The sequence below is a fragment of the Dendropsophus ebraccatus genome, chromosome 6, assembly GCF_027789765.1.
Source record: "Dendropsophus ebraccatus isolate aDenEbr1 chromosome 6, aDenEbr1.pat, whole genome shotgun sequence".
NCBI lineage: Eukaryota > Metazoa > Chordata > Amphibia > Anura > Hylidae > Dendropsophus > Dendropsophus ebraccatus.
This window is the reverse complement of record NC_091459.1, coordinates 110,046,629-110,072,529: the sequence shown is the minus strand read 5'-3', so window position 1 is coordinate 110,072,529 and position 25,901 is coordinate 110,046,629. Positions and strand designations below refer to the sequence as shown.

Sequence of the window (25,901 nt, the reverse complement as noted above, 5' to 3'; positions counted from 1 at the left end):
TCACCTGGCTCCCCGCCGCCCGTTTCCTCTCCTTAGCTCGGCGGGCGTCGCTCCAGTGACGTCACTCATCCGTCGGGACGCACGAGACGTTGGCGATCAGCCATAGAGGCGCCCGGGCAGAGAGGCAGCTCTGCATACCTATCTTTGGTGTAGAAAAGATCACTGTATGTCTGCAGGAGCGCCGTTAGAAACCACTGTATGAGCAGGGTGCCGGGCGGCCAGCTGGGGGAGCGATCGGGGCCGACAGACATACACAACATGCATTATGTGACAGTGTCGTGCTGTGTATGTCTGTCCGCCCCGATCGCTCCCCCAGCTGGCCGCCCGGCACCCTGCTCATACAGTGGTTTCTAACGGCGCTCCTGCAGACATACCGGGATCTTTTCTACACCAAAGATAGGTATGCAGAGCTGCCTCTCTGCCCGGGCGCCTCTATGGCTGATCGCCCTACGCCTTCCTCCTCCTATAGTGTGCCTGCGCTCCTGCAGACAGAGACAGCACACATTTCTATAGCTAAATGTGCAGCTGTCACTGTCTGCCAGAGCGCCCCCCAGCTGGATGGGAGTGATGCGCCCTGTGCAACCGCACACCCCAAAGGCCGGCCCTGGCTGTCACACCGCAGCCAGTGATTGGCCAGTGAGTGGACTCTGAGTGATCCGGGACCCAAAGAAGCAGATGGGAGTGCACCAGAGGAACGAGAGCAGGTGAGCATGGTGTCATGGTGCTGGCAGTGCAGTGTTTGTGTGTGTCCCCTGTTGTGCCTCTTACCTTTGTTTTCGCCATCGGTGCTGTAGATGTGTCACAATCTTGCTGAACACATTGGATCCAAGTGTCAAAAAGAAGTAGCGGCGAGGCATTTGTGCCGCACTTCGGAACACCTCGCCACTTCATCTTCCTCCCTGTTTTTATGCATATTTATTTATGGCCGGCCCCCTGCTACCTTCTGACGACATCTTCGTGCCATTGGTGCCAAGGGCCGCAATCGCTGACTTCACAGTTCATGCCTGGATCAGTCAGGTCTGCGCATTCCCTTGTCCGGAATCGTGCATGCTCTGTAGTGCGGAGGAGCGGTGCAAGCACGAGGCCAGGTGCTAACAAATTCCCTTTAAAGAATGCTGCCACTACATTCTTGCAGCAAAATTGAAATCCACTGCGAAAATGCAGGGCTATAGACTCTAATAGTAATGAGTATTGTAGCTGATTTGCGGAGCATGAAATCTGCAAACTCCTTACATGTACAGTAGACCTATCCTTAGAGTAAATAGAGGATTTCCCCCATGTCAGACAATTATGGTGCATCAGCAGAGAATGCTATAATCATTGTGACCACTAGAACCCATCCATGTGCCACCTCGAGAGGTCACTGCCTGCTGCCGCATTTGGAAAGAATGAAGATCTGGCCGTTGTCTTGGCTCTTTATTCTCGGAATTAATTGGGCAAGCATGCCTGGCAATTTCTGTAACACCAATATAAGTAAATAGACAGAACCACATGTGTAGTCACCTCTAGGGCCATATTTCTCCAGTCCTCAAGTACCCTCAACAGGATTTCCTTAGTATTTCACAGGTGATATAAATAAAGTAGGTGCATCATATTTTGCAATATGTTATACATAGCACTAGCTGCAAGTACAATAGTGATCACTTCAAATTAAAAAAAAGCATTGACAACCACTGTGGGTATCCATTGTAGGCCATGTTATATCACGTTGGTCAAAGCTAAAAAGTATGCGTAAATATATTAACCATGTTGGGTCTAGCTATAGTTACCTTTATTGTGGTTCTCCTCAACTGCTATGGCTAGTCCACATACCAGAGCGGTGTACATGTGTTCTACCCGGAGAGCTACTGCATCAACTTCTCCTTTCTGCAATGAAATTCATGAATAAATATCACTGCCATCCTCAGTGCTTACCACCTCTAGTCGCCATCTCGGAGACTACCCAGATGGAACTTACACCTGCTAGAGAAGAATACTTACCATAATCTTTTGAAGGCATTCCTGTACAAACATTGGCTCGGTGCATTTGATAGCGCCACCACTGACTGCCGACCAGTTATCACATTTTCTCTTCTCATCGCTTCTTTGTGTACACCATAGTATTTCCTTATGGGACGGTAGAGGTGCCCCTAATGGAACAATGAAATAGCTGCTGTAAATATATCGTAACCCGAAATAACGCAGTAATAGATTGAGCCCTCACGCGTCTCCTACCGTGCAGTGTTTTCATCACACTAAACAATTCTGTTCCTAAAAGTACTGAAGCGTCCATTGCTGGTGGAAGAGTAAGCAAAGTTGCGGTTGTGTCATCAAAAAGCAAATTCTTTCCATGAGTGGAGCGGAATAGTTTACACTCTTTTTTCTGAGAATAGATTAAAAATAAAAAAAGTGAGCCTGGGTTCACACTAGCGTTTTTCTTATTTGCTAACTGATCCGTCTAAAATAATTAAATGGATAAGCATAAACTGATGAGCAGACTGATCCAAACTGATTGCAAAACGTTCATGTTTTTAATGGTCCGTTTGCATTTTGGCTTTAAAAAAAACTGACTTTTGTACATCAGTTTGCTTCTGTCAGCATCCCTTTGCATAACAGTGTATTTATTTATTTTTTGTTTCTCACTTTTTCTGTGCATGCTCAGTGAAAAAACTGATGAAAACTGTTAGCTTGCAAACGGATATAAATGTTTAGATCAATCCTAATTGACTATAATGTAATAAAAAAAATGGAAGTGTGCTTTTTGTTCTGTTTTTTTTTTAACAGAGAAAAATAGGTGCATGCTGATTTTTTTTTCCCCGTTAAAAAAAAAACGGATCACTGACAAAGAGGTTGTCCAGGCAAAACTAACTTGATCGGGGGGGAGGGGGGGTCTTCCGTCCAAAACCCCGCATAGCATGTGACCTACGGCTCTATTCATTCATATATAAATGAGCAGGGATTGGTATGATCTGTACTTGTTTACAAAGGCTTCCCAAGAAAAGATTAGTTATGCAGTTTATTTCTGCTATCAGCCGTCAAAAATACAAAAATAGTCAGCTTACTGCTCAAGAATAGGGGTCAGTGTATGAATATGCTTTTTCATGAAATTAAAAAGGTTAATTGCCTGGAGAAGGGTGGGAATTGGTACACAGGTGGCTTTTTGGATCCTGCATCTTGATATGTGGTTCCTGAAGGGCTTTATTTATTGTGTCAGTGGGAAGAGACGTGCTCCATTCTTTCATTATGCTGCCCGTCTCATAACTTGACACAGAGCCGGGAAAGAACATGCTGAGTGCGACTTCTCCTGGCTTGTTCTCCCTATTGGTTGCAGTCTGAACACTCAGACCTGGACCGATCAAAACTTTTGAGATTGGTCCTATTGACCCTTAAAAAGTTTTTATTTTTTGGTGACAGCTCGGAGACACTTGGCTGCCAGGAGAGCTTCGGTAAATGACAGAGGCTTCAGGGACTGGTGCAGGCAGTGTCTCTGTACCGCGCTGCCTGCGCCGGGAACATGACAGAGGAGAGACATGGCTGCCAAGAGAATAGAGCTGCCATGAACAGGTTACAGGTGAGTTGGATTGTTTGTTTTATTTATAACGGTCCCCACATATGGCAGGGATGCAGCCGCAGATATTTTTTAGCCCCCCCCCCCACCGTATGTGGCGGCCATACCCAGGGTATATGACCACACCGATTTTTGAGCAGATTTTACGGGGTTAAAAAGTCATCTTATACGACAGAAAATACGGTATTCATATGAAATGTTTATAGCTTCAGGTTTATCATTGATGTAGAATAAGGAAGGAGCAAAGGAAGCAGTATGCTGCTCTTTCTGTAACCAGAATGGAGATGGAGAGAAAGGAAAAATAGATTAGTATAATTTTACCTACCTGAGCCTCAACCAGATACTCAGTGATATCCTTAGTCTTGTCTCCAGTTTTTCTGGTCACTACAGCACGTGTGGGGACTTTTCCAAAGTTACAGTCTTTATATTGACTTAGCGGTCTTCTTGTATTGTTTGGACACAGCAGCTCAAAATCATCAGAGGATTGTCCTATGGAACATTACATGGCGGTCATACCGGAAGAATTAAAGGACGAGTGCCATGAAAAACTTTTTCCCAGTAATTGAAGCACATTACAAAGTTATATAACTCTGTAATATGCTTCAATCACCTATCTGCCTCCCTTCCCTGCCTTTTCCCCCCTCCAGGAAGTGTCCTAACTCACACAGACCTAATTATTGTCGTCACCGTCACCAAGCTCTTGTCTCAGCTCCTTCTCCTGTTACACCAGCCCCCCCCCCTGCCTTGTCAGGTGACTCAGCTTGCTCAGCTCCCATTGGCTGAACAACTGCAAGCCATCACTTGGACTGGGGAGGGGGAGGCTGCTGTAACAGGACCTAGACCATCCCTCCTGCTGATGACTCATCCTCACAAGAAGGAGCTGTCTGGTGACGGTGACGGCAGTAATCAGGTCTGTGTGAGTTAGGACACTTCCTGGTGGGGGGTGGAGGGGGAAAAGGCAGGAAAGGGAGGCAGATAGGTGATTGAAGCACATTACAGAGTTATATAACTTTGTAATGTGCTTCAATTACTGGGACAAAGTTTTTCATGGCACTTGTCCTTTAAGGGAAACATTGAGGAATAAGGACGAGAATTAACTATTATAATTCTAAATACTAATATAAACACACATTATATGGTGACACTAACTGGATGGTATGTATTCTCATTTTGTATGAACAAGGAGAACTGACACATTTTAGCTCATCTGTCATGTTCAAATTTTTGTCTTGGGTTCCTTATAAAGAGGCCTGATATGAGCGTGATCTACAGGTAGGGACCTGGGCCAACATGAGTGACGAGTATTGAGCTATTGATTTCCCTTTTTACCTTTGCCCTAGCATGCTACAATCAGCTTTGATTTTGGCATAGGTTGCATTAGTCAGCAGAAATCAACGAATTCATTCTTCTGCTACAGAAGTGGATAAACTAGGAGACTAGAGAGGAGGCAATACCGCTGTTTACAACACTATCATGTATGTTCATTGCTTAGATGTATGAATAATGTTACCTGGTAAAGCGGTCTCATCCACAAAAGCCACATCTACTTTATCATCTCTCAAACACCTGATCAAAGAAGAAAGTAATGCAGTCATAACACTGTAATTAGGGATGGTCCGAACCCGCCGAGGTTCGGGTTTGGATGAACCCGAACGCTCGGCATCGGATTCCCGCTGTCTGCCCGCTCCGTGCAGCGGGCGGATCCAGCAGGAAGACCGCCTGGAAAAATGTACGAACCCGATCCGAACTCGGTTCTGACCATCCCTAACTGTAATTAGTTCAAACAGATAAAGTGAACCGACACAGCAAGGATTCCCTCTAGGAGAGCGCTTTCTTGCTGGCATTAAAGGAGCATTTTTTATGCAATGAAATTGGAACAACAATGTTTCTGTATGTGGTGTGCTTAGCTCTCAAGAGAATGAAAGTCCTTTTGCAACAAATATTTAGCGGCACTCACCATGTATTTCAGCCATAATTCATGATCATTTATGCAAAATTCAATATAAAAACAGCAGGTAAGAACGGTTAGGTGAAGTTTGCATATTTCACCTAAGCGTTCTTACCTGCCGTTTTTAAATGGACTTTGGCATAAAGGATAATGAATTATGGCTGAAATACGTGGTGAGTGCCGCTAATTTCTTAAGTAAATATTTATTACACTGTAATTATTCTGTACAACCCTGCTAATATCCAGGAAAACATTCATTGCTATAATAAATACATATAATAGTGCCTGTAGGCAGTGTTGGTAGAAGAACATCTGCTAATAGGACCATTTATGGATAAATGCACTAAACTGTAATTTATATATAAATGGTATAGATATGTGTGAGTCCGGTAATCCGGAATTAGAGAAGGACATCCAGCTAATTCTAGATATTGTAAGGAGGGCAATATAATATTCTGCATTAAAGGAGAAGTTCTGCAAAAAATGTTATGAAAGTATTGTATTGCCCTCCCAAAGCTATACAAATCACCAATATACACTTATTAGGGGAAATGCTCATAAAGTGCTTTTTTCCCTGGGAGTCGAGTCGTGACATCACCATTTTATCTAGGAAGTGAAGCCTTGATGCAGTAGTAAGTGCAGAAAAAAAAACACTTAGGGGGACATTTATCAAACTAATTGCGCCTGTTTTTAGTCTTATATATCTAGTTTGCGCTCAAAATAAATCTAATATGAATTTATGAAGCTTTTTTAGACAAGACTATCCAAATTAGATGCGACTTTTTGAATTAGATTTTTTGTTGTTAATTAGATCGAAAGTGCGCCAGAATTCTTTTTTAGCTAAATTTATTAACTGCGCAATTTTGCGCATATATTGGCGCATCGCTATGTCTGCTCCGAACCAGGTGAATTTATTAGACTAATTAAAAGACCATTATTTTTAAGACACATTTAATATGCTATTAGACAATTTACATAAATTTGACTAAACACATTAGATTGGAAATCATGCCAAAACATCTTTGACAAAATCGTGTTTTTAGATTTGTTAGTAAATATCCCGCTTTATGTGCATTTCCGGTAATAAGTGTATATTGATAATTTGTATAACTTTTGGGGGGCAATACAATACTTTAATAAAAATTTATGCAGGACTTCTCCTTTAATTTATAATAAATGGCAGACTGTGTGCAACTTAAGGGGAACTCTCAGCAGGTTAGAGGAATCCTGATCTCAGCAGTGACAACTGCAGTGATCAATAACTTTTGACATACCCGATGACACGTCTAAGGTTTTTTTTAATAACAGGTACACCTATTATCAAATACCTTAACCAAAGTATTAGTTTAAGGGTAAATTTAAACGGGCGTCTCGCATAAGAAATCCGCAGCTAAACCACAGCTAATCCGCAGCTAATCCGCAATACACATATTAATAATAATAATAATATGTGTATTGCGGATTAGCTGTGGATTAGCTGCGAATTTCTTGTGCAAACGCACGTGTGAATTTACCCTAAGGGAGTGCAGATTTATGCAACCACATTATTTTACTTCTTGGTCTGATGAGAATGATGAAAACCTGCCATTTGAACAAGGGTGTGTAGACTTTTTAATCTACTGTATGTCCTCCAGCATATAAGTCTACTACTGTTACTAATATTTCAACACTAAATACATTCCAACTCACTTAAGGGCCCCTTCATCCCCATAGTACGGCTCTCCGGGACCGCGCTTACACTTCTCTTCCTGTCCCGCACACTGCTTACACAGGTTTGCCTCTTTGGCTCCTGGGGCACAGCTGGCCGAGAAGAACTCTGAGACAACTATGGTGGAAATGGAACGTCATCAATACTTATAGAAACACACTATGTTATGTATTATCTACACTTGATCAACCAATGGGAAAAAAACACAGGAGCAAAGAACTGTTCCATCGACACCATCACCACATTAAAGCACCATTATATGCTATGTGCATTAAAGTAAGTACAATAGGACAGATCAAACACAAAAAAATAATTGTAAATATTTGGTGTATATAAGTATTAAAGGGGTTATCCAGTTAGGTTAAATACATGCTGAATCATCCCCTCTCCTGAAGACTTACAATTCATTCTATACATGTCATTACCTTTTCTGTCTCCTTTCCCCAGTTCTGAGCTGCTTCTTTTGTTGGTGACACAGAATACTGTGTGTGAACTTCTCTCTGCCTCCCTCTCCCCCCTCCCTTATGAGTTAGAGCAGGCTGTTTCTGCACTCTGTGAGGCTAGGTTGGTTAACCACAGTAAGGTTACAAGTAACTTGACCTTAGATTAGCCTGCTGGCTTCACAGAGTGCAGAATCAGCCATCTTTGTTTACATCAGCCGTCTCAGAGATGGGGGAGGGGGGGGGGGAGTCAGAGAAAAAAACTTGCACTGTTTTCTGTGTCTTTAGCAGAAAGCAGCAGCTCATAACTGGAGGAAGGAGACTGAAAAAGTAATGAGATATATGGAATGAATTGTTAGTCTCCATGATTCAGAATGTATTTAAACTAAACAGATAACCCCTTAACCCCTTTGAAATATAAAACAGTGTTAAATGTTGGGTTAGTTCTTTATCCTATACTCCATTATACCTTTTTCAAAAGATTTATCTTCAGGTCCTTCCCACGACAGCAATTTCTTCTTAAGGAGTGTGTGCATAGGAGCAATCCAACCCGCTGTTTCTCCCACCGCAGAATGACATGACCTCTTGCCCTTTAACTGGTCCATCTGAAATGCACTGGATTTTTTCACCACAGCTACTGCATAATGGAACGTTACGGGATCTAGAACATTATATAAAAATGTAGACTGTAATAAACATTTAGTAGAATATAATGTTAACTCATTACTTTCACCCACCATGGGCATCACTAGGCATATAGATAGAGAGAGCATTATAAAGACATATGGAGACTTATAGATTTATCATGCTGCACTGGGAATTCTGGAAAAGTGAATATGCAAAGCAGCTCTCTATTGCCTACCATTAATGGTAGAGTTCCCTTCAGGTCAGTGGGGGTGATTTACTTATTTTTAGGGTCACTGGGCAGATTTTATTATGTGTTAATTCTGGCATATTTAAATACGGTGTATGGCCATGTTCACACTGCGTATGAGACCGGCCGTTCCTTGACTCCGGCCGGGTCACGGAACGGCCGGTCTCAGCCCGGATCATCACGGTCGGTACTTAAGTACCGGCCGGATGATCTTTCCTCCGTGGAGCTCTGATGAAATATTAAAGTGCAATAAATATTTTATTTATTGCACTTTAATATTTCATTTTGTCACTTCTAATAATCATGAGTCATAATTGGTACCTATTTTTTTTTTTTTTGTTTGTTTATGATTATGTTGTATTATGATTGATAATCAGCACTACTGTAGTTTTTCATTATATCATTATCATTGTAACTAGCACTATTATTTATCTAGCCACCGCTGTCCCAGTTAGGTTAGAGTTAATCTGGGAGTGCATCGTAGATGGGTGAGCGCACCTGACCGGTCGTTGATGCAGCAGTCACTTCTGGGCGGCCTTAATGTTTCCCGTGCGCATGTCCGTGACGTCTTCACGTCTCGGCGGTGCATACGTGGGGTGAGCTGCTGACCCGGAAGTGACGCAGTCTCGACTTCCGGTCCAGCGTGCCAACAAGCCCGGAAGTGGTGCTAACTCATAGAGAGGCCCGGTATATATATAAGGGAGACAAGGTATTTGAAGAAGCCCGATTGAGGCGAAACGTACTTAGGGATAGCTGTGACCCTCATAGTAAGAATAGGTGAGTGTTTATAAGATTAAGGGCCTTTTTTTTGTCTTTTTTACAATATTGCCTGAATAGTGATTTACCTAATTTAATCCATGTTTACAATTATATTGGCACTTTACTAGACAATCCCTTACTAGGCACCCAGTATGTGTTAATCCAATCATTCTATGTGCAATTTTATTAGTATTTGGTTGTTTTTAAATGTATATCTTTTTATTTTTATTTCTTTAATACTGTTTTTATCATGTTATCAATACAATCATGGTAAATAATTTTTTTTTGTAATGATTCATATCTTATCCCCATAGTTTTGTTGTGTATTTATCATTTTGGTGGGTTTTTCTGTGTATTTGGTAGAGTGACACCTAGGGGTACAATATAACATTGTGCCGTATTGATATTGTAGGTTACTTAGTCTCTCTACTGTGAACCTTTCTGTATATATTCATATGTTTGCAAGTGGCAGATACAATGCAAATTTTCTGCAGTTTTGTTGTGGATTGCACAATTAACTTTAAGGGGACAAACACACTTGCCGGATCCGCAGCGAGACCTCTGGCTGCGTATTTGCAGCGAGACTCGCTGCGGATTCCGGCCCTATTGTTTCAATGTTAGACACAATCGTTTGTCCTCAGCCCACCCCGTTAACCCCCCGGCCGCCGGAGCATATACAGTGCTTTACCTGATCCCGGCTCCGGCTTGCTTCGGCGGTTCCCGGAGTCTTCAGCAAGCCGGAGCCGGGATCAGATACAGTATACGCTCGCTCCAGTGCCAGCCCGCAGCCCCGGCCTTCTGTTTCACCCCCCCCCCCCCCCCGCAGCCCCGCCCGGCCTGCGGTGGGCGATTGGGGCTGCGGGGGGGGGGGGTTGATCAGGCGGCCGGGGCTGCGGGCGGGCACTGGAGTGAGCGTATACTGTACCTGATCCCGGCTCCGGCTTGCTGAAGACTTCGGGAACCGCCGAAGCAGGCCGGAGCCGGGATCAGGTAAAGTTACAGCCGGGGGGTTAACGGGGCGGGCTGGGGACAAACTCGCAGCAGGGATGTGCATCCCTGCTGCGATTTTGTCTAACATTGAAGCAATAGGGCCGGGATCCGCAGCAAGTCTCGCTGCAAATACGCAGCCAGAGGTCTCGCTGCGGATCCGGCAAGTGTGTTTGTCCCCTAAGGCTATGTTCACACTACGTAAAAGCACAGCCGATGGCAACAACGGCCGTACTTTGTACAGGGTGGAACACTGCCTATTCTTGTATGGTATCCCGCCCCAGCGTATACACATCGTATACGCTCCGGCCGGCGAAATCACATGCGGCGCAGCAAAGAACTAACATGTCAGTTTAGTGAATTGCGGCCGCAGAAAGACCTGTCAGTTCACACAATGAAGCGAGTGGCTCCGGCCGTTTGCTTCATTGCGTGCTATGGGAAGTTCTGATGTGGGAGCGCGCTGATGACTTAAGTACTGGCCGGAATTATCTTAGCAGAGACCTGCCGTTCCGTGACCCGGCCAGGTCACGGAACGGCCGGTCTCTTACTCAGTGTGCACATAGCCTAATAAGGAAAACAAAATCTGCAAAAAATGTGCAACTCTGAAGCAGATCTATAGTATATCCACCAAGTATGAAAATACCCTATAAGGTAACTGGCAAATAAAAATATTTTAAGTGTAACTGTCATTTAATAATTTTTTTTGCAGAAATCAATAATACAAGTGGTTTTAGGCTATGTTCACACTTGGTAAGAGACCGGCCGTTGCGTGACCCGGCCGGGTCACGGAACGGCCGGTCTCAGAAAAGATTTTCCTGGCCAGTACTGCAGTACAGGCCGGATGATCTTTAGTGCCGCAGAGTTCTGATGCTGGCGCATCTGAACTCCCCACTGCACACTATGAAGCGTGTGACCGTTGCTGCTCACTCCATAGTGTGCCCTGACAGGGTTAAAATGACATGTATATACGGTCCGGCCGGGATTCCCTCAGCCTGCAGCACAATGTAAGTTCCGTACCATTCACAGCCAGATTAGTAAGGAACTTATGTTGTGTGAACATGGCCTTACTCTGTATTAAGTTTGATTAGGCAAAAAGCCTCTTTCTGTACTCAAAAAGCTCTTTTGCAGCCTCCCCCTGCCACTTCTTATCTGTGCATTATCAGGGAAAGTCTACTACGTTTCAGAAGAACAATGTGAAGAAGGGTTTGCTGAGACACATTATAACCTATGGTTTTCTCTGAAATCAACAAGTCCAGCTGACTATATATTACCAGTATAAGGTTTAAAGGACCTTAAGTCCGTAACCTGGTTTTATCAATTATCTCTCAATGAAAATAATATTTTAATATTATAAAAACATAATCTCCAACATACAAGGTTACTACTCACCTCCTTGGGAATAACTTTCAATCATGATGGGTTTCAAATTAAAAGGATGTAGTGAAGCTCTATAAACATCTTCACTCTCCAAAGAAATAGCATCTGCTTCTCCATCCTGAAAAACAATATGCTCATAAAACCCATGCCATTGGTAACATGTATGGATGAAGGTAGCAGGAACTGATGGTCACTGTCATTACAACAAACTTTGCATAAATCACTGCTATAAGGTTATGTAAGAAACGGTAAACTACACTGTGTTCCAAATTATTAAGCAGCTTGACAGTTAAACTCATTGATGGTCATGTGTCAGGGCTTTTTATATCACTGAAAGCAATTGCAGTCACCTGTGCTAAATAGTTTGGCATGTGTGTCCAATTAAAGGCAAGACTACTTAAAAGTTATTATTAGGCAGCCTACATTTTTATCCAAAATGGGAAAGAAAAAGGATCTGTCGGCTGCTGAGAAGCAACAAATTGTGGACTGTTTAGGTCAAGGCATGACTACAATCAACATTGCCAAGACACTTCATGGTGATCATCACACAATCAAGAAGTATGTAGCCGATTCCCCGCACACACGTGTGCACGCTGATAAGGGAAAATTGAGGCAATTACGTCAGGGCAAAAGAGCAGCTAAAAAAAAGCCTTGTCATAGCAGCAGACAAGTTTTTGAAGCTGCTGGTGCCTCCAACGCCCCCCGAACAACAAGATGCAGGTTCCTTCAGAGGTTTTCAGCTGTGTGTAAGCCATCCTGTCGACCTCCTCTATTCACTACACACAAGCAGAAATGGCTCCAGTGGGCCAAACAATACATGAAAACTGTTTTGTTCACAGATGAGTGCTGTGCAACGCTCAATGGTTCAGATGGATGGAGTGGAGGATGGCTGGTTGATGGACACCCCATGCAAACATGGCTACGGCACCAACAAGGAGGAGGTGGAGTAATGTTTTGGGCTGGAATCATGGGGAGAGAGATTGTTGGCCCCTTTAGGATCCCTGAAGGGGTAAAGATGAACTCCATAATGTACAGTATGGGGAGTTTCTCAAACAGCACTTCCTGCCATGGTTCAAGAAGAAGAACCGTGCATTCCGCAGCAAGGTCATTTTCATGCCTGATAATGCACCGTCTCATGCGGCAAACAACACATCTGCATCTCTGGCTGCTATGGGCATAAAAGGGGACAAACGTATGGTGTGGCCCCCATCCTCCCCTGACCTCAACCCCATTGAGAACCTCTGCACCATCATCAAAAGGAGTGTCTATGATGGAGGGAGGCAGTTCACATCTAAGCAACAGCTCTGGGAGGGGATTCTGTGCTCATGAAAAACAATTGAAGCAGAAACCATCCAAAAACTGACAAATTCAATGGACGAGAGAGTTCAGAAGCTCCTTTCGAACAAGGGGTCCTATGTGCAAATGTAACATCACCTAGAATACATTTTTGACTTGAAAACTGTTTGATTTGAGTTTGTTATAATCTGCTAATGCTTATAATGTCATAAATGACCATTTTTGTGTTCTTAGTAAAAATGAAAAGGTTGAATACTCTGCTGTGCATAATAATTTAGAACATGCATTTTGAGTGTTAAACTTTTTTTTAAAAATATATATTGTTATCATTGGCAGTTTGTTCAAAAACCTTTCAATTATACTCGAATAGTTGCAGTATGCATTATATGCATAATAATTTGGAACAAAGTGTAATGTAAATAAGTGCATTTATAAACTATGTTTATAGTCCACAAGTGGCTATGTCCAGTGCATTAGCAATGGCTTGGTGACGTTTTCTCCGATCCTTGGCTGCATACACATTGGGAGATAAGACCACCTTGAGATTGAGGCTAAATCTTGGAAGATACCAGTATTCACAAGTAATTGGGAAATTTGTAACAAATAGAGATGTGCGAGCCTTGAGCATGTTCGAGTCTATCCGAACCCGAGCGTTTGGCATAGCTGGGGCTGCTGAAGTTGGATAAAGCTCTTAAGCTGTCTTGAAAACATTAATACATGGATATGTTTTCCACATAGCCTTAGGGCTTTATCCAAGTTCAGCAGCCCCCGCTATGCCGAATGCTTGGGTTCGGATAGACTCGAGCATGCTCGAGGTTCGCTCATCTCTAGTAACAAGCAATTAACTCTTTGTTTATTTGAGCTCCAGGATCAGTGCTAAAGGGTGTTTGGGTCCTGTAAGACATGAAGATTTATTGGCAGTAGGGGCCACAAACGAGCGCCGATCAGCGAGATCAATGCTTGTTTGCAGTGCCTTTACACAGCATGACAAATCGAGGGGCCCAAGCTACACAAACGATCCTTGTATCGTTCCTGCAGCCCGGGAAACTGACAGCACAGTTATGTACTGTATATCGGATATGTATATATTTGTGCTATCAGTTTCCAGTCTATGCTTACATCTGCACTGCTTGTGATCCAGATGTCATCTGGCTTCTCTAGTCTTCTAGCAACCGGATGAATCGGGCGGGGAACCAGATGCCAAAACACAAGCAGCGCGGATGTATAGACTGCTTGTGCTCTGGAAAATGACAACCTGGATTTAAACATGTCTGTGCTGTCAGTTTTCCTTTATCTGTATTGGTTGATTCGCGGCCGAAAAAGATACATTTTAAAGTAGGTTCTAAACAGATGATCAGCTCATAATCAGGCGTTTGCCCGTTCTTCAGCTGATCACTGTCACTTTTATACGGTCACAAGTACGTTTCTAGTGACAATCCTGTGATCGGCCTGTGTAAAAGGCCCTTTAGCCTGAAAGTAATACCTTTTGCTATTTGGAATGATTCAGGGTTGGAAACTAATCCCTTGCACTATGTGGTGTGTAACTCGATTTTTTGGGTGTGTGAATCATGTGGACATAACACTAATAGGGCATTATCGTGTCTAGAAGTAAAAAGATATTTCTTATCTTTTTCCTTCTAGACAATTCACAGGGTAGGGAATACTTAGGGCCCTATTCCACGGGACGATTATCGTTCGCATAATCGTTAACGATAAACGATTTCAAACGACCGCTATTGCGAATGGCCTAAAATCGTTCACCCATTTACATGGAACGATAATCGTTACTTACGATCGTTCTTGTGGTCGTCTTATTGGCGCTATTGTGTTTGTTGCTACTGCGAAGGACCGAATGACATCTTATTCAATGTGAACAACGAGCAATGATAAAAATAGGTCCAGGTCTTATTAAGCGATCAACGATTTCTCATTCGTCATTTAATCGTTAACTGCTATCCAAACTAACGATTATTGTTTAGATCCGAACGATGTACCGATAATTCAAACAATAATCGGCCCGTGGAATAGGGCCCTTAGCTGATCCCTGCAGTCTTGAGAGGGAGACCCCAGTTTTGTGTTAGAATGAAGCGGCAAGTCATACATGTGCTCCATTATAACAGCAGACTGGGGTCTAGTCATTCTGTATAGTAGTGGCTACAAACTGCCGAACACTGTGCTCACAACTCCCATAGATAGTGGGTCGAGTGGCAGCTACACTGACCTGGCACAGAGTGGTGGACAAAGAAGTGAATACAGTACAGGTCAGGGGATTTTTATATGAGCGCATCTACCTACAGGGGGCTTTTAGCAAATGGGGAATTACTTACCTACTGGGCTTATTTACCCAATGAGGAAGGGGGTTCTATGTACTGGGGCATCTTCCTAACTGAATGGGGGTTATGTACCTACTGGTGATCATCTATCATAGGTAACAACTCCTTCAAACCAGTATTAATATATTGCCATGGATTTCTATGAAATGTACTCACAGCGATAGCTTTAACACAGTCCAGGATGTTCGATTTTTTTAAGCAAATCAGAGAAAAATCACTAACACTGCAAGAGTTTACTAGATCTTTGCATTTTTCATCCTCAATATCTGATGTTACACACCAATTTATATTTCTAGCTTTTGGAGCAGAATAGATCAGCCCTGGAAAAATGACAGGGTAAAATTAGGTATAAAATAATATATTATTCTGAAAGAATAAGAACATTATATTTCTAATACATCAAAGTGTCAAAATTGCAGATTATCCTAAAGATTTATTAATCTAAATGGTAAAATTAATATGTGCTCATCCGCAGCCCCCTGCGCCAGCCCGATCGCCACCCCCACCGCCGCTCCGATCGCCCCCCCCGCCGCCGCCGCCCCAATCGCCACCCCTCCCGCCTCTCTGATCGCCCCCCCCCGCCGCCGCTCCGATCGCCCCCCCCAGCAGCCGCTCCTATCGCCCACCCGCCACCCCGGCCACGAGCATACGTTACCTGCTCCGCGTACCAGGTCTTCGAGATCCCCGGCTCCCCTCTTCAGCGCATTGATTGGCTGAAGAGATGAGCCGGGAATTTCAAACGGCTCCTCTTCAGCCAATCAGTGCTGAAGAGGAGCACTGATTGGCTAAAGAGGAGCCGTTTGAAATTCCTGTCTCTCCTCTTCAGCCAATCAATGCGCTGAAGAGGTGAGCCAGGGATTTGGAAGACCTGCGCGTGACGGGGGCGATCGGAGTGGCGATGGCGGCGGGGGGCGATTGGAGCGGCGGCGATCGGAGAGGCGGGGGTGGCGATCAGGGCGGCGCAGGGGGCTGCGGTTGAGCGGGGGGCAGGGCTGCGGTTGAGCGGGGGGGCGGGCTGCGGGCGGGCCAGGCTGCGGGCGCGCGATCGCAAAACGATCGCAAAATGATTTTTCTGGGCGATATATCGTACCGTCTAAACGCTGATCGTTATGAAAAAAAATCGTTACTCCAACATCGTTAATCGTACGATCGGGCCAATAATCGCCTTGTGTAAACTTAGCATAAGGGTCCATTTACACGGAAAGATTATCTGACAGATTATCTGCCAAAGATATGAAGCCAAAACCAGGAACAGACTATAAACAGAGATCAGGTCATAAAAGAAAGCCTGAGATTCCTCCTCTTTTCAAATCCATTCCTGGCTTTGGCTTCAAATCTTTGGCAGATAATCTGTCAGATAATCCTTCTGTGTAAATGGACCCTTAGTGAATCCGGCCGAGGAAAAGGGGTGTGGTCTCATTTAAGACTGGCGTACGAGTATGCTGGTCTTGATAAATCCCCCTCAATATCTTGCTATGTGTTACTTTATAGCTATATATACACCAACCAGACCACTGCTTTTAGAGTGCGATGTCACAGAGACATATCAGTCAGGGTTCAAAGGTTTAGACCTTACCCAATCAGAAGAGCAGGTTGGGAGAGGTGCACACTACTATATATCACTCCTGGCTGATCTTCTATTAGGAATGTACAATAGAGTGACATGTGTAATGGAGTAACAGCATAGCTTGAAGCGTATGTACCATCAAGTACATTGCTTTAAGTTTTGTACGCCTGGCCTGAAACACTGGAGGTGGGCCCCCCCCCGCCCCCCAGTGTGCCAAAACCCCCTCCCCTCTGTGTTGTGGCTCCATAAGAATCAGCTGAGCCACGTCACAGAGGTGAGGGGTTTCCTTCCACTGGGCGTGGGCCGGCCCACCTCCAGTGCTTCAGGCCGGTGCCCTGAAACAGACCGGCGCTGTGCACAGTAACTGGGCTGCGGCCCTTTTATTCATGTACCTGATGGTACATTTGCTTTAACATTTGTATACCCCATACATATAATTCAGTGTGGATTATGTATACATACCATAATGTTGTTTATACCAGTTACTATTATTAGCCTATATCATGTGACATCTGTATATGCAAACATATGTACAATTGTAAGAATTTTTAATATTGATAACACATGGAATGTACCATTTTATGACAATTATTGTGATATGATTACTGACATTATATACTCACCTTACAAATACTGGTTAAAAAAGGTCAATAAATGACTAAAACGTTCCATCTTCAGTGGTATACAATACAATTATAAAAGCTATGTAAACCAGTTCTACCCGAAGCAATACTTTGTGTGTATATACTTATGAAAATAAACCAAAAAGCATAAAGAAAGTGGAGTGCAATTCATAGTAAGAAATATGGCAGCTATGGAGCATCAGCTGATTGGTTAATATTCACCGCCCCTGATTTGCATGGAACGCCTGGCAGCTCGTGATTGGCCTGCTGATAGGCTACTTATCCGCACTGGGTGGGTACAGGACTGTCAGCCTGCCTCCATCACAGCAGTGGCGCAGAGCGACGAGGTAAGTACAAGACATTTGACCTACGGAACTACACATGTTGATGCCACTGGCAACAAGACCACCAACCCACCACCCCAAATATGCAACATACAAATTAACCTCCTCTATCATGATTGCTCATAATATGCGCTTGTATGAACATTCTCAGAAGAAAAAAATGCTGAATTTAAGTAGCAAGAAAAGTATCTTTATTGATTACATATAAAAAAAAAACATGATTGTTAAAAAAGAAAGAAACCAAACATTAAAAGAACAGTGGCTATCCTGGCGGTAATGACAAAAAAAATCCAATATAAAGACATATGCTAAAATCCCTGACAAATAACAACATAAATAGGCAGATTATGTATATTGAAAATTCATTGGGCAGACATCATGCATGATTATATGATATAGAGTGCTAGTTCATACCAAGTATTGTAACTTCTCCTCATCAACGCGTGTTTCGTTGCCTTCGCCTGAAGCTCCGGCGGAAAGAATCGAAACACACATCAGGGTGGTGGCGTCCCTGAGGTTACACACTACTAAGACTTTGAAGGTATACTTCTGCCGTATCCTTAGAAAAAGTGGGGTTAGTAATAACAGGGCAGTTTTTTTAATGGACAGTCTGTTGATAAGGAGAAGTTATAATACTTGGTATGTACTACCACTTTATATCATATAATTATGCATGATGTCTGCCCAATGAATTTTCTATATACATAATCTGCCTATTTATATTGTTTTCAGCATATGTCTTTATATTGGATTTTTTTTTTGTCATTACCTCCTGGGATAGCCACTGACCTTTTAATGTTAGGTATCTTTCTTTTTTAACAATCATGTGTTTTTTTTTTTTTACATGTAATCAATAAAGATACATTTTTTGCTACTTAAATTCAGCATTTTTTTCTTCTGAGAATATAAGTGTAGCTGTAGTAGTGTGATAACTTTATGCGTAAAATTATAGTACATATGTGATAGATGTATAAGAAGCAGTTGCATGTGGACAAATTTGTGGATACTCTTGTATGAACATGTAGTAAAGGATGTGCATGCTTACCCAACAAGCAAAAACATAGTAAAACTTGGAAAGCAGGCGTCATCTTCAGTTCTTATATAGTAGGGCACCGTATGTACTGTGTCCCGTGCAGTGCTGTATCCTGTTTATAAGAGTACAGAATGAACAGATTGTTTGTCCTTGTACTAGTTACAGAATTATTACTCAATAAACCTGTTCACCTTTTTCTCAGTGACTGTTATTTGTAGATTTCTCTTATGCTGTCCAACAGTTTTCTGGTTTGCATTGTCAGCTTCTAGGAGCATTCTGCTCAATAGGAGAGAATTATTAGGCATGGAGTTTTTAGACAATGGGGACATCCTGTACAAAGCTAACTGGAAGTTACTTATATTCTACCTCATGTTACAAAAAAAATGAACAGTGTGGAGGGGAGCTCTGTAGTGAATGAATCCACCAACTTGTTTAATTTGATCTTTAGTCCACAGGATCTTCCTCCCCCGTTGCACAAAAAAAACATTTTTGTGCTTGTTTTATAATATACAGATGTATTCTGCATTAAACAGATGTTACAGTCCGTGTACTGTGATGCATCAGGGCAATCTCACACGGGCACAGTACACAGCTCTACGCACTTTGCATAGCATTGTGTACTGCAGAATTCCTGTTACACAATGTTGACAGTAAACTAGGGATGCTGTATGCAGTAGATTCCTGCCCGAAGTGTTGGCTTGCTAAAAATTGCTTACTGCCACAGGGTTTCACGGCCAGAAGCACAAATCTTTGTCACACCCTGTGCCAGGTTTTGGAGCATACTGTGCCAAAACCTTCTGCTTCTGCCTGGAAAACCCTGTGGCAATAAGCACAGGCGCCGGGGAGGTATTTTTTTTCTCCTCTTCAATTTAACTTTTTCTACGTCCTCCCACTTTACTCGGTCTTGAATCCCGTTTAGACTCTATCGGGACTATTAGTTAATAATTTTGTTACGGGACATGATAGGATGTTATCTAAAGATGATGATAATATTTTCGCCCATTGCTTTTTGTTGGCCTACTGTTAGGCCTTGTTGTTACGCCTATGTTAGGCTAATTGTGAGTGCATTTATACAAAAAACTTAATAAACCTCTTTGGAAACCAATTTAACTTTTTCTTTCTTTTTATAGGTAGAAGGCATGGACCACTTGAGAAGAACAAGATAAGCAAAAAAGATTTTTTTTTTTTTTTTAATTTAATGAATGTGTCAATGAAATAGATTTTTTTTTTAAACTTCAATGTTTCTTGTTCTTACTTGTGCCTTAGCCCATAAAAAGATTAGCGCTAACCCTCTTCAGTAACCACCACCGCAGGGGTCCTGGTAAGACTGTCAAACTGACTGTCAAAATAGCAGTCTGTGACTGAAGTGGTAGAAGGCTTGCACTATTAGGTTTGAGAAGGAAAGTATAATTGGCTCTTTCCACAGTGGTATTGTCAGGCTTTTACCACTTAGTTTGTGTCTGACAAGTTATAGAAAATGGGGGGACCCTGGTAAAAAGTAAAGAAAGAAAGAAAAAGAGAGAAAAAAACATACCTCTCTAGCATCATCTGTGCTTACTGCCATGGGGTTTACCATGCAGAAGTAAGATGTTTTGGCACAGGATGAGCCAAATTTTACTGCAGTTTGTGACAAAATATACTGCTTCTGCCTTTAAAACTCATTGACAATAAGCAGTTGACAGCAGGAAAATGTAGATATAGCTGTATATAGCAGCGTTGGCTTGCTATACTGTAGTTTGGGTGGGGATTCCATTCCCAGGGTCGATTACAGTGTGTCCAACCCCGGGAATGTAATGACAATAAAATAAGGATGCATAAAGCATTCCTAATTTTTTTTTATCTCCATTGAATTTTCTATGGCTTCCTTTGGTAATAGCACAGACATCTGACAAATGTACTTGTAAAACATGTTATGTTAAAAGTATAAAGTATTTTACTTCAGATGATAATGCCCCAAGGATTGTAATGGCCCTGGCTACATCTGTTCAACACAAAACAAATGTCCAAGGGAGCGAAATGTTGTTGGTGTGTGATGAAATGGGGGGGGGGGGGATGCTGGTCAGAAAGCTGCTTCTGTATACTAATGTCAATAGCTTGTAATGCTTATGTATTATAGTTTTTCCCATAACCCTGTTCAGCATACTAAGAGCATGATGGTTGTTTTGCACTAGCGCTTTATGATATGCGTTTATGTTGTTGGAGTGAATTGGTTGACTTTTTTGATGCACAAGCACTTTAAATGTATAGGATCCCAGTAGCATGGCCTCCTTCCTCCCCAAGTCGTTTAAGTTGTATTTTTGATGGCGTAACAATAAAGGTTTTGTAGATTGGTATTATTTCTGTTTATTTCTGAGGTACCAGATATTCTTTGTAGTTATACAAATGTCTACAAAAGGGGGGTTTAGTGAAAACATGTGCATGTTAATATTAAACTAATATACAGTATATGAATTGTGCACATTCATGAATGCTGCACTTTTATTTTTAGCATGTGTAATACAGTGGTACCTCTGTTCTCGAACTTAATTGGTTCAGGAAGGCAGTTTGAGAACCGAGCAGTGACTTTCCATAGAAAATAATGTGTAATAATTAACTACCGTACTTATTTATTACATTGAAAAGTGCTTCCCTAAATCTAGTAACATGTAAAAATCATGTAGATGTGTAATAAGCCTTGAACCCAGCCAATATGTGTGCCAACATAAGCAGAAAGTGTATTGGGATGTGTAAGGTATAGCAATGTTTGCCAGATAGTTTTTATTAAAGGCTTTTCTTTTTACAGAGGGCAAATAAAAAGCCATCCTCTAATCAAGGTCTCAAGAACAAATAGAGACTATGATCCTTTAAACACATCCAGAACACATTGTGCAAGGATGTATCAAGCAAAAACCTGTTAGGGGGACTTGAATACCAAAATACAGAAGAAAATATATGTACAGAACAGGTTCAGACTCGCAGATGCAAAACACATGTACAGTATATACTAATATAGATCTTATGAAAAGAATTTAGGTAAATCCTAATTATCTATCTATCTATCTATCTATTTATCTAGCAAATAGATAATCCACGGCACTCACGGGGTTAAACCGTTTAACCCCGTGAGTGCCGTGGATTATCTATTTGCTATTTGGGAACGATCTGTGGTCAGGATCCAGGACTGCTGGCACCCGAATATTTTTGAGCAGTGCTGCTTAGATTTTCTGTTACATATCTATCTATCTATCTATCTATTTATCTATCTCTAGGTCTACACACACACACACATATAAGTGGAGGTGTTATAAAAGTATAAAACAACAGGAGGAATTGTGGTGTCCCATCACGTACTAGTGCTTTACACCCCTCGCAATAGTCGAAACTTCAAGTAACTGTGGTAATGAAGTAGTACCTAAGTTTTGCCACAAGATGTCACTATTGTATGTAACTGTACTTGTATTTTTGCACAGCTGCACGAAACTTAAGGGTTATTGTTTGTTGTGATCTGTACACCAATGAGGACCTTCTCTTCTTTTCTACCTATCTCTAAACAATCTCCCAACATGAGCTGCATCTGTCCACGCTGAACTGTGGAGAGCATGTAGCAACTTATCATGACAGTGACCCCTTACAGGACAGACCTATCAGGCATGGGCGGGCTGGGCCGGGGGGCAGGGGGGCACATGCCCCCCGGGCCGGTCTTCCCCCAGTTGTCAGGGCCGCATGGCTGCTGACAGCTGGCTGGAGTCCTCAGTGCTTCCCCTGCTTACAGCCCCGGCCCTCTTCAGTCATATTTACCTGTGGCTTGCTGTGGATCCGGTCTGTGCTGGAAGCGGCCGCTAAAGCCCCGCCCCCATGACGGTAAGCCCCGCCCCCTTTATGGCCATTATGCTTTCCTATAAGCCTATGAGGCTTATGGTAAAAAGCAAACTGCTGTACGCAGTATCTTCCTCCGGCCACCAGAGGCCGCTCTCTCCTTCCAGCTGGTTCTCCTGTGTCTGGGCTAGAAGAGCCTGAAGACAGAGAAGATGGTGTCTGCAGGAAGCCAGGTACCTACACAGCAGGACATCTACACAGCAGGACATAGGGCAGGGGGAGGGAACCAAGGCCCTCCAGCTGTTGCAAAACTACTACTCCCATCATACCTGGGCAGCCATAGGCTGTCCATGCATGATGGGAGTTGTAGTTTTGCAACAGCTGAAGAGCCAAGGTTCCCTATCCCTGACATAGAGGATACATATATACAGGAGACCTACACAGGAGGATACATATATACTAATACCCCCCATATCTATACCTGTACTACCTCACCCCTCATCTTTACCTGTACTACTACACCCCTTATTCACTATACCTCCACTACTACACCCTACCTAGATGGAGGCACCAGTGGTATGGTGGTATAAGTAACTATGTGGTGAAGGAGTGGTGATAATATTTGTTACTTATATAATGGTAATAGATGATGTGGCTATGGGGTCATACAGCACAGTTATGGGCGTGGCTATGTCCCTCTTTCCCCCCAGCAAAAGTTGGGGGGTATGCATATATACAGGAGTACATAGAGAAGACATATATACAGAAGTATATAGATGATACATACAGTATATACAGTAGTACATAGATGAGACATATATACAGAAGTATATAGATGATACATATATACAGGAGTACATAGAGGATACATCATATATCCTCTATGTACTCCTGTATATATGCATCCTCTATGTACTGCTGTATATATGCATCCTCTATGTACTGCTGTGTAGGTCTCCTCCTGTATATATATATATATATATATATATAATTTACACTGATCCAAATTTTCCTGCATTGCATATTCCCTCGTGAATATATATATATATATATATATATATATATATATATATATATATACACATATACACGCACACACAGGAGGAGACCTACACAGCAGTACATAGAGGATACATATATACAGCAGTACATAGAGGATACATATATACAGGAGGAGACATACACAGCAGTACATAGAGGATAAATATATACAGGAGTAGACATACACAGCAGTACATAGAGGATACATATATACAGGAGTAGACATACACAGCAGTACATAGAGGGGACATATATACAGGAGGAGACATATACAGGAGTACATAGAGGATACATATATACAGGAGTACATAGAGGATACATATAAGTATGTGTGTTTGTTGTTTTGTTTATTATTATTTTTACTAATGGGGGTGCACACACGAGGGGGGTGTTCTAAAAAGAGGAATGCCTATACCCACAGGACCACAGAAGTGATATAAACTATTGTAAAAAAAAATACAGAAACCCCAGCTTTCCCAGCATCTTGTATTTGTAGTCAGTATAATGGAGGTCACCCAGCTTTTCCACCATCTTATACTCAGTATGATGGAGGTCACCCAGCTTTCCCAGCATCTTATAGTCAGTAGGATGGAGGTCACCCAGCTTTCTCACCATCCTATACTCAGTATGATGGAGGTCACCCAGCTTTCCCAGCATCTTATAGTCAGTAGGATGGAGGTCCCCAGCTTTCCAGCATCTTATACTCAGTATGATGGAGATCACCCAGCTTTCACAGCATCTTATACTCAGTTTGATGAAGGTCAACCAGCTTTCCAGCATCATATACTCAGTACGATAGAGGTCACCCAGCATTCCTAGCATCTGTCTATGGGTACGTTCCGTGTCATCGCTGAGCCGCCCCATAGACTTATACAGGAAAGTGACTTCTGATCCCTTCACAGGGCACAGTAGGATATTTGGTCACAAATGAGGAAGATGTTATAGGTAAGGGCCAGAGTGGTCCTTAAAGGATGGGCCGCCAGCCTGCTACTTATGGGCCAGTGCTGTGTGCTTGCCCCCCGGGCTAAAATTTGCCAGCCAGCCCCTGCTATCAGGCATGGAGTTTTCAGACCAAGGTGGTACCTTTTACTGAGTTTCCAGTTCATATATGTCTTTAAAGAATCTAGGAATTACCTAGCTCCTATCTGAAGTTGAGAAAGCTGGATCATCCACTTTAACAACTTTCCTATCCCTTTTGCACCTTTGAAAAAGAAAGCCATGAAATCTCCAGTGAATACTGTATATTCCGCAAAATCTAACACAAGACAATCTATCCAACATATCCAAAGCCAATAAAAGGCCTGTCCTTCCTTAGGCCAGTACTAAATAAAGAGCACTGTCTGGCTTTGTAAGTGTAGGAAAGTGTAAGAAAGAAGAAAAAAGAAAGTAAAAAAGAAGGAAACCTATAGAAGGTAACCTATAGCAAAATTTTAATTTGAACCGCCCCACACTCACACATACTTTCTACGCAATAACAACTTAGCAATTCTGTTTAGTAATGTTTCACATTCATCTCAAGGAGAAGGTTCCTGTCTATGGCCATCTATGTTCATGAGGCTTGCTGTACAGCATGTCACTTAAAGGGGTAGTGCGGCATTTAACTTTTATTCAGTAAATAACACACATTACAAAGTTATACAACATTGTAATGTGTGTTATTTAAGTGATTGGCCCCCTTCCCCGTGTTCCCCCTACCCCGGAAATGTTGGTGCATTATACTTACGTGTTCGCTGGCGACCCCAGCCGCCATCTTGTGTCAACGGCATTCACTTAAATAACACACATTACAAAGTTGTATAACTTTGTAATGTGTGTTATTTAGTGAATAAAAGTTAAACACCGCACCTCCCCTTTGCTGTTAACAATAGATGAGGAAAGATGGCTGCCCCCAACACAATGTACAATAATGTAAGCTGTAACAAAGTTCCCTTCACAGTTGGCATCAGGAGTTTTCAAATAACACACTTCCTATACAACATGGATATGATTTCCATGTTTTTGAAAAGTACCTTGTTTTCACTATTGTTCTCCATGTGTGTCCTTATCTTATTTCCATTGTACCAGCCTTCTGTGTATCTGAGTTCAGGGGTCTGTAATGCAGCTTCCAGGTAACACTACTGATTGTTCCCAGGAGATATTATACTTAGTGGGGTCTGATTCAGGGGCGGATTATAGGGACATAATAGGATGGATTATAGATACATTACAAGGATCAATATTATTTAAACT

General features: G+C 42.5%; 1 protein-coding gene and 1 long non-coding RNA gene across 3 annotated transcripts in view; one reads left to right on the top strand and one right to left on the bottom strand.

Annotated features, from left to right (window-relative positions):
* The window catches only part of LOC138795913 (saxiphilin-like), a 51,809-nt gene extending 32,861 nt beyond the window's left edge, over positions 1-18,948 (bottom strand). The window contains exons 1-10 of the mRNA XM_069975642.1: positions 18,849-18,948; positions 15,426-15,589; positions 11,653-11,758; positions 8,113-8,304; positions 7,185-7,320; positions 5,058-5,113; positions 3,873-4,036; positions 2,215-2,362; positions 1,981-2,129; positions 1,770-1,866 (exon numbers count right to left, since the gene is read on the bottom strand). Of these exons, the coding sequence (XP_069831743.1) occupies positions 1,770-1,866; positions 1,981-2,129; positions 2,215-2,362; positions 3,873-4,036; positions 5,058-5,113; positions 7,185-7,320; positions 8,113-8,304; positions 11,653-11,758; positions 15,426-15,589; positions 18,849-18,891 (1,255 nt within the window). The 5' untranslated portion in view covers positions 18,892-18,948. The remainder of the gene's footprint in view (positions 1-1,769; positions 1,867-1,980; positions 2,130-2,214; positions 2,363-3,872; positions 4,037-5,057; positions 5,114-7,184; positions 7,321-8,112; positions 8,305-11,652; positions 11,759-15,425; positions 15,590-18,848) is intronic.
* A 2,735-nt stretch (positions 18,949-21,683) lies between these two features.
* LOC138795917 (uncharacterized) overlaps positions 21,684-25,901 on the top strand; it is a 51,990-nt gene continuing 47,772 nt past the window's right edge. For both annotated transcript variants that reach the window (XR_011363685.1, XR_011363686.1), the window contains exon 1: positions 21,684-21,807. This is a non-coding gene — a long non-coding RNA (uncharacterized lncRNA). The remainder of the gene's footprint in view (positions 21,808-25,901) is intronic.